Source organism: Geotrypetes seraphini, chromosome 1 (assembly GCF_902459505.1).
Source record: "Geotrypetes seraphini chromosome 1, aGeoSer1.1, whole genome shotgun sequence".
Taxonomy (NCBI): domain Eukaryota; kingdom Metazoa; phylum Chordata; class Amphibia; order Gymnophiona; family Dermophiidae; genus Geotrypetes; species Geotrypetes seraphini.
The window spans coordinates 298,450,776-298,460,104 of NC_047084.1; the positions used below are offsets into that span (position 1 = coordinate 298,450,776).

The window sequence follows — 9,329 nt, forward strand, 5'->3', positions numbered from 1 at the left end:
CACTTCTATTTTTTTTTTATTCCACTTTTACCATTTAAAGACCGAAAATGCTTATCTAAGGTTTACCACTCACCTACAGTATGTTTCCAGGATAAGAGACCACTTGCATGAATTAGTTGCAAATATTTGTACCACTTCAGAAACACTTTACTGGAATTATTTACTATAACACGATAAAGCTTTACAACTTTACGAGCTATAAACAGCTGCTCTGCTCTAAAATGGCTTAGTGCACGCTTTAACTGTACGATTAGAGATAGCCGGTCTGTAATCACTGTTCCAGACACTTGCTTTTTCAATAAAAGATCTTCTTGAATTTTTTTTTTTAAAAGAAGTGTTGGGATTTTATATTGCATGTCTTTAGATTTGCACAAGATAAAGTCGCCTTCCGAAGCTTACTAATAAACTCCCGTTTCTAACAGTCTTCGAAGTTTCTACGGGATTTATGTCAACTAGCAGCCGTCTCCGGTGAACGTTTGCGTGCATTTCAGTAGTCTAATAATGTGCAACCAGAACGACTGCAACATTTAAGACCGAATCGGAAAGGAAAGGCTGAGAAAATCCCTTTCAAGGTCCTTCTTGGTGCTCCCAGGGCATCGGATCGTTCTCCTCCCCGGCTGTAGTGTTCCTCCTGTCCTGCCAGAAATGCTCCACATCCGGAAGGACTTTCTCCTCTTTCAGACTGGACGTGGCGGGAGCCGTCTGCAAGTCTCGCAGCGGTGGGGTCCCGCCGGCGACCATCTCGGCGCCTTTCTCTCCAGCTCCGGCGAGATCGAGGTCGCGGCCAGGCTGCTTGCACCGCACGGCCAGCCACACGTTCCCGAAGCCTTCTCTGAACTCGTCGGACAGCGCCAAGAAGACCCCGGGGTTGACGGTGCTGTTGAGAAAGAGAACCACCTGAGCCCAAACCATCAACGCCACGTGTGGCTGAAGGTGGCCCAAAGGGCCGTGTCTAGCCCAAGTCCAGACCACCCACTCTGGGAGCCACATGGCATCAAAAGCCAGGCTGACGCCCAACAGCATAGACGTGATTTTCCTACTCAGGTGCCTGGGGTTAGGCGCCCTGTTTCGCCTCTCTTTCCTTCTCCGCAGGGCTCGCACGTAACAGGACACGGTGAAGGCCGCGGGCAGCGCAAAGACCAGAAGCGGGTAAGTTTTGCTAAAGACGTTCATGAAGTTGGAGGCGTACGGGGGGACCTCGAAATTGCAGAAGGTCCTCTCCTGGTCCCTCTCCGTCCGGCTGAAGAGCAGATGGGGGAGAGGCAGCAGGAAAGCCAGGCTCCAGATGAAGAGCAGGAGCCCGGCCAGCTGCCTCCTGTCGAGGCGCAGAAACTTGGGCGGGGTGACCACCTGCCTGTACCTGGCCTGCCCGACGGCGGCCAGGGTGAAGCTCTTGGCGACCAAGCAGCCGTGCAGGAACCAGTCCGCCGTCCTGCAAACCAGGGCGCCCAGCACCCAGGACTGCCGGGCGCCGGTGACCACCCGCACCGGGAGGCAGAGCGACACGAGCAACAGGTCGGCGGAGCACAGGTGGGCCAGCAAAACGTTCACCGCCGAGCCCTTGCCCTTCCGGAGCTCGTACAGCAGGACGGCGAGGAGCAGCAGGTTGCCCGCGAAGCCCACGAGGCCGACGAGCGCCAGGAGGAGAGGCAGGAGCAGCGCGAGGTCCCTCGAGGCCTCGGACGACTGGAGGCCGCCGGCGGAAAACAGGTACTGGGAGCTGTTCATGGTCCTGAAGTGATGGTCTCGCATTGGAAGCCGCCGCTGCCGGGCAAATCCCAGGGAGAGCCAATGGCTCGCGGGCGTAGTTGTGGCTGAGCAGATAAACCGGATCCTTTGCTCCTGCTGTCCTGCGATGCCTCCCCCCCTACCCCACTTACGCTGCCATTGCACACATTGTGATGGTACGAAGTCCCCTTTCCAATGGTTCCGTTTATCCTGGATAATTAATTGCCGCTTTCCCAAAGTTTTTAATTCACGTTTTCCAAAGGAGAAACATTAATCACGGCGACGATCAAGTCCGCGGCTGTATGTGAAAAGGGATTCTCTTGGAGCTGGTTTGGAAGCTGGAATCCCTCTCTTTTTAAGGACCGGGGGGGGGAGTGCCAGAACTTTGTTTCTTTGTTAATCAAGCGCGAGAGAAACGTCAGCTTTTCTTTGCGGGGGGGGGGGAAGAAAAAAAAAAAAAGCTGCTGCTCTTCTGGCAACCGTAAGACGTCGTCTCCAGCTGATCGCTAGTGCAGCTGAGAGAGATCCTCGGGGTCTTTCCTTGCACTGGGAGCCGTCCATCATCGGGGGCGCACCAATCCCATCTTTCAGCCCACAACAGTCTCCCCCACCCCCCTCACCTCCCACAACGCCATCCCCATCCTCTCTCACTCTTTTTCTGTCTTTATCGTCCATTTTTTTTTTCTTTCCCCTCTCTACTTCATATCTTTTAATCTCTCTCTTGGTTTTCTTCTCTGTACTCTACCACCACCCATGCCATAATATTTACATTGCCCACAGCTCCAACCCTTCCTCCCGTCAACAATGGTGTATACAGATCGTTTCCCTTTTCCTGTTGCAAAACCCCCCCTTCCCCCGTCCAGGATAACCATCCCCAGCCTCCACAGCTGATCAGGGAACCCAGCGGAGAAGACGGGGGGGGGGAGGGGGGGGAGGATTGCAATTTCTGATCTGTGTGCATTAATGGAAAAATCTACACGGAAATGTCCTGGCTAACACTAATCCTCAACCACAGTCATCTGCATTTTTCTTATTTGATTCACAAGCTCGCTTTTCAATCAGTTGCACCAAAGCAAGTGCGCGCTTCGGTTCTTCAGCAATGAGCAACCTGTAGCTTCAGATTCTAACTAATGGCGTGAGGGAGAAGCCAGCTATTACCCTTAGCTTGATTGCTATTTCAATGAGAAGCTGACCGACAGGCGATTCCTTCTTCTTCTGTTTTTATAGAAATCTTTAATTACAGTACTGCAAGAGGGTTGGTAATAGGACTCATTATAACAGGGTTGAAGATGGGAAACACGATGCCCGGCAGAAGCATAATCCAATTAATCTGGTCAGTTCAATTCTCGGAGCTACTAAAATGTGCTCAGTCCCCAGAAAACAAAGGAAATCCCGTCTTTCCTGAATCAAACTCTGACCGACACGTCTGAAAAATACGAGATAAAAATGTATGTCATTCACTTGTCGTGCGCATTTTTGAAAATACCTTCCGGGCAACTTTGGTAGCTTCCTAAAATGTGCCCATATCATTCTAGTACGATGACCGAACAAGCAAATCTGAGGGTTTGCAGTTCTCAGCTTGTTAAGAAAAAAAAATAATAAGATAATCCGTCATTTCATATTCTTTAGGAGAAATTGTAAGTAATAGCAATATGAATTCAAAGGTATTTTCACTCTAAAATCGCCTTTTTCTACTCTGTGTATGCAGTAATCTTTCATCTGGAAGGAAGAAAAACTCCCGTGCAAACAGATGGTAACAAACAGTTTATTTGTTGGAGTATATTTTTCTATTCCAAATTTGAGCTATATAGTTCCAGAAAAAATAAAACGGAATAATGCCTCAATAGCCAATTGTGCCTTATAGTGATGAGAAATGTGAGGAATACATTTGGTTACAAGACCCATATTAAGCAAATGCCTTCCTAAAAGACTGTAAAACCTTGAAATAAGAGCAAAATAAAATTAGCTAACCAAAAACCTAGATTATGTTTTGTGGAAGGTGTGGGTGCTTGTCAAAATATGTTAATTGCCAAGAGCAGGTTTTGGTCATATGGAAAAATCCTTCGCTCTCTCCAAATAGAAATTCTGTCACAACATTGTAAAACATGATTGAGAGGATACAGACTTATAAAACCAGACAGAATACATTAGCATGACAACAACAAAAGGGGAGGAAGCTTATTTGAAAACATAGGATTAACCATTTATGGTGCATTTTAGAGCATTCATTCTCTTAGTAGTATATATTTTTATAACCATAATTGTTCAGTTATGATATCCTGCAGCGGTAACAGCTCCAATGCTTATAGAATTCCTATGAGTGTCAGAGCTGTTACTGCTATGGCCGGTGCTAAAAAAAAAAAAAATCATACTATGGGAATAAATGATTGTAGTGGATGTAAAGTAGACCTTTTCTACCAGTCAAAAGACATTACAACAACCCTAAAACCTGTATGCATGTTTAAAATTTTAAAAAAAGATTATAATCTTCCTATAATGTAAAAATATATATGTAATGCCATTGTACATGTAATTTGGAATTTGCCAGCTCACAGAAAAAAAAAAGGTTCAAATTGGGTAACAAACATTAAGACAAAACAAGAATTGTGGAGAGTCAAATTATGATAAAAACTTTAATAAGTATGCCTTCAAGCTTTTTTGAAATGATTAATAAAAAGTCAGGGTTCTGAACTCCTCTGGCAGAGATATCAAATTTGAATTGACCAGAAGCAAAATGAGGGGCCCTTTTACTAAAGATATTCCACTGCTTAAAATTGGCACTAGTGAGCCATGCTCAGGAACCATATGCCAACTGTGGGCTCAGCACATGCCACCCAAGCACTAAAAATTACATTTTATTTTTAGTATATGAGCATTTTAGCAATTAGCATATGGGCGTTGGTGAATGCTGATCAATTAGTGCAGGGTTAACACAGGAGCCCTTACCACCTACATAATAGGTGGCATTAAGGGCTCACATGCTAATGGCACATGCTCGTTTCAAAATTAACAGGAAAATACTGTAGAATTTGTGGCCTCAGCACATGGGTAACCCATGGACTAAAAATAGCACAGCACAACAGAGAAAAATGGGGAGACCCAACATCCACAGTGAAAACAATCCACCGATGAAAACAAAAACTGTGGATACAGATGTTCTGGAGATAATTTATTAAACACTGACATATAAAACCATGAAAATTCAATTTAAAAAGTACAATGATAAAAAAATACTGTGATAAAAATCCAACCGGACCCTACACGTTCCGTGTTTCGGCGAACACGCCTTCCTCAGGGGTCCAATGGTTAGCAACCTCACATATAAAGAATTGGACTGAAAACAGTCTATTGTCTTTCAACATGTGAGCAAAGACAAGCTGAAGTAGCAAAAAATAAACCAACCAAATATTCAGGGCTGGAACCATCAAAAGTTGTCAATAATAAGCATTCTATTTTAAAAGTACGAGAAGCCGCAGTAGGGATTTCTACCGCAGGCTGGTGAAGTAAATGCTTCGACATTCATAGGAATTCTATGAGCATTGGAGCATTTACCTCATTGGCCTACGGTAGAAACCTCTACCGCAGCTTTGTAAACACCAGCATAAATCATTTTAGGGAGAGAGACTCAAAAAGAAATATAGGAAAGTATTTATGCCCAATGAATTCTGATGTAAATCCTTATGCCCAAATTAGGCAGATTCCCCTGATTCTATAATAGTGTGAGCATCTTTAGTGAATACCCTGACCCACCCTTGCCCCTCCTTTGGCCACGCCCCCTTTTTAGTTGCATACTAAAGAATTTATACATGCATCTTTATGGAATAGCACTTAGCAAGATGTACACGTAAATTCAATTATTGCTTGTTAGTGCCCAATTATTGCCACTAATTGGTTCATTAATTAAGGCCTCCTTTTATCAAGCCACATTAGGGGTTTTTTTTATCGCCGGCCACTGTGGTAAAAGTTCCAATACTCATAGAATTCCTATGAGCGGCAGAGCTTTTACTGCAGCGGCCAGCGATTTTTTTTTTTTTTAACTCTAACATGGCTTGATAAAAGGGGGCCTAAATTGTGCGCACATTGCGTATGCATGCAATATTAAGCACCATTTACACTTCTCCCTCCTTATTCGCGGGGGATACTGGCAGAGCCAGACCGCGAATGGTGAAAAACCGCGAATATCTGGCTCTGACCCACCCCCTCCTCCCTTCCGCCTTCCCCCACCATCCCGGCCTTACCTGGTGGTCTAGCTGGTTTTCGGGCAGGAGCGATCTTCCTACGCTCCTGCCCGTGCAGATAGCCATTAGGAAATGGCTGTGGGGAGTTCCTAATGGCTATCTGCATGGAGCAGGAGCGTAGGAAGATCGCTACTGCCCCAAAAACCAGCTAGACCACCAGGTAAGGCCGGGATGCTGGAGGGAAGACAAAAATATGAGGTTTTTTATTCCTCCTCCCCCCCCAAAAAAAAATAGTGATTATGTGAAATTGTGAGTAGGGAATCCACGAATGGGGAGGGGGAAGTATATAGAGTTCTCCTGATAGTCTTTAAAAAAATTTTTAAATGGTGTCCAACATTAGGTGTGCAATTGGGAGTACAGTTATAGTGGTGTGCAGTCAGGGCCTTCAGGGGATTCACCCCCATTCCCTAAAGGCCCTGAGGGCACTGCTCTGAATTTGATTGGTTGAGCAGGCAACAGGCAGATGCTGCTCAGTCAATCAAACTCAGATCAGTACTGTCAGGGTCCTGGGGGGGGTTTTCAGAGAATCTCCAGTCCAAGAGCCCTGCTTTTTTGGGAGGGGGGATTACTTTTTGTTTGATGCAGTTTGACTGGTTGAGCAGACTGCCTAGCATCAGGCAAAAAGTAAAGAAATAAAAAAGCAGGGCTGTAGAGCTGGGGATTCACTGAATCCCCTGAAAGCCCTCATCACACACCACTGGTTATGCGTGTAATGTAATTAGCTGATGGTATCAAATAGGCCCTTTAATAGTGATAACTGTCTTTTTTTTGGTAAAAATTTTATTATTTTAAAAACTACAACAGTGTAGCACATTTGATTGAATACAGAAAAATATTAGAGATTATACCATTTTATACAAGTGAGTATATAGAACCATAACTTTACCCACCCACCCATCTATCAATTATTAATAATACAAGAGAACTGGGCGGGATAGACCTCTGGTCTGACCCGGCGGAGGCAAATTCTTATGTTCTTATTACATTGATATGAAGAATTAATATCAATTTCTCAATTACCTCTCCCTCCCCCACCCCAGATGTGTAAGGAAAAACTTAAAGAAAATAAAGCCAGTGGACTCCATACTTTGTTAAATGAAACACTGGACCCCAAACATTCTGCATTCATTCTCTCATATTTGTATGTATTACATACATTTGTCCACCAAAATGTGTAGTTTAATCTATCATGGCTTTTCCAATTTTTTGTGATCAATTGAACAGCTTTTCCAGTCGAAACCAGGAAAAGATGGCTTTTATATTTATCAAGGGGAGGTTTAACGTGATAACTCTCAATAATTGGCCTTAAGAAGCAATCATTTGTAGTTGCATGTGTAACTGAATAGGCCCAAATGCACAAAGCTCCAACGCCACAGTAACAAGTACCATGATGGGAGCGATTTTTCTTTTACTAGCGATGCTCAACACAATAGCATGCAAATTATATGCATGCTATTTGTGTGGAGACTTGCCAGTGAAAGTGGAGAAACGGTGCCTGGCACAACTCCTCTCTCCTGTCAAGCAACTCCCCGTGCCCCGATCAACTGAGCTGCAGTGAGGAAAGGGGCTTTTCAGCACTGCATAAGCCCAGTTTGAGGACAAGAATTTGGGATGCATTATAAAGGTCATTGGCTAAAGTAAAGGGCTGGTGATGGTTCATAGGCAGAGACTTATGGGAACAAAGAGGGATTGAAAGGTACCGAAGACAACTGAGATGCAAGGGTTAATAACTGAGGATGACGTGAGGAAAGACATAGATAGAGAGATAGAGATATATAGAGACAGATATAAAACACCTGGTAAACAAAACACTAGAGCAGCCCTTTTGTAATCAGAAAACAGCAAAAGGAAATTAAAATCAAAACTGCATTGTTAGTGTCTAATAATATACAATGCATTCTCAGTCATGAGGTATTTTGCTGTCACTCACCATCTGCAGTTGTTCAGCAGCATCAGCTCAGGAGAAACATCTAATGGCGTGGGAAGTAAAGCAGGAAAGAGCTTCTCTTTAGTTCTTCCCAAGGTTCCCAACAGTACATATAACAAGAGGGCATACGTTATGTCACCAGGCCGGGCCGCACCCAAGCGGGTATGGCCGAGAGAGCCCAGAGCACACGGCGCTGACCGAGCGGCTAATCAGTTCCCATTTGGAGTGGTGGATCAAGTAATAAAAACACCTGCATTGATTCCAACTTAAAGTACATTATTCCTTCAGGAACTTCAATTTTCAGAAAACCCCCAAATAACATTCATGGTTCAAAAGGAACACTTGGCTTTCAAATATAAAGTCCAAAAGGGCTTCCTTTGGCCCGTGTCCCTCCTAGTCCTCTCAAACTTCTGACACCAGGGACTGCTTACTACTCCCAGTACTCTATTCAACTGGTTTCCAAAATGCTTTCACACAGTTTCTATTTCAGAATTATTACTGGCAGCGTCAGACTGGATCTTGCCTCTGAGCTCTTCTGACTGCAGAGCTCAGGGCAGAAGGGACCTCCTCCCACAGTGACCGTTGATTGTGGTCCCTTCCCACAGGACCCACAATCCAGTCAAAAGAAAACAAAACAGGAAAAAATATCTAAAAGACCACTGCCAGGGCTGTGCAGTGCAAACTGCCACAGCCTAAAAAAAACCAGGTTCCTTCAAAAGAAGCTTGCAAAAACATTGACAAAACATTAAAGCTCTACAGTAAACTTTCCAAACTTGAGTTTACTGGGGCAGCCAGCCACTTTACTTCCTCAACAAATTAGCAAACTTCTAAGTTTCAACTTCTAAGTTTGCTATTTGGCAAAGTCCCAGCATAACCTCAGTTCAAATACAATCCGTTTCCATATCACACAGGTCAGTTTCAGTATGTCCCCCACTAAAGTCCATGACTTCTTCAGCGTCTAAATACTCTTCATTCTCAAAAGCCTTACTCATAAAATCTTCTAACATTTCAGAATCAATAGCATTAGATCTGGCCTGTGTGTTCTGTTGAGGTATGCTGCTTCAAGTCCTAGGAACCGGTCTTCCTTTGATACTCTGTTTTCTCTCCAGCTTGGGTTGGTTCAGTGGCTGCCTCCCATCTGAGCACTGCTGCTGGCCCTTATAAGCCTCAGGATAATGAGCTACAGGTGTTGCTTGTTCTTGGCTAAAGTGGAGACTAGAATGTTCTTAGTGTCACCTTGAACTAGGTCCCCCATGAATGTTGTAAATTGCCTTGTTAGCATTCCCCCTAAGAACACTATTCTCAGCACTATTAGTTCCACCTGCCCGTTGTTCCCTCTTTCTTAATCCAGGTGAAAACAAATAGGTATTTTCCTGCTCATGACTAAACCTTCCCTGACTGGTTCTAGTTCTGGGTTGAGGTGTTAGTAGAGTTCT

The 9,329-nt window shown here is 44.4% G+C and overlaps 1 protein-coding gene across 1 annotated transcript; it reads right to left on the minus strand.

Annotated features, from left to right (window-relative positions):
• Window positions 1–567: 567 nt before the first annotated feature.
• LOC117367384 (G-protein coupled receptor 151-like) lies at window positions 568–1,752 on the minus strand. The gene has a single exon (XM_033959863.1). It carries the CDS (start codon window positions 1,750–1,752, stop codon window positions 568–570), a length of 1,185 nt encoding a protein of 394 aa, XP_033815754.1.
• Between the last annotated feature and the right edge of the window lie 7,577 nt (window positions 1,753–9,329).

What these genes read in the sequence shown, in the direction of transcription:
- LOC117367384 (XM_033959863.1), bottom strand. Translation starts at nt 1,752, where the DNA reads ATGCGAGACCATCACTTCAGGACCATGAACAGCTCCCAGTACCTGTTT.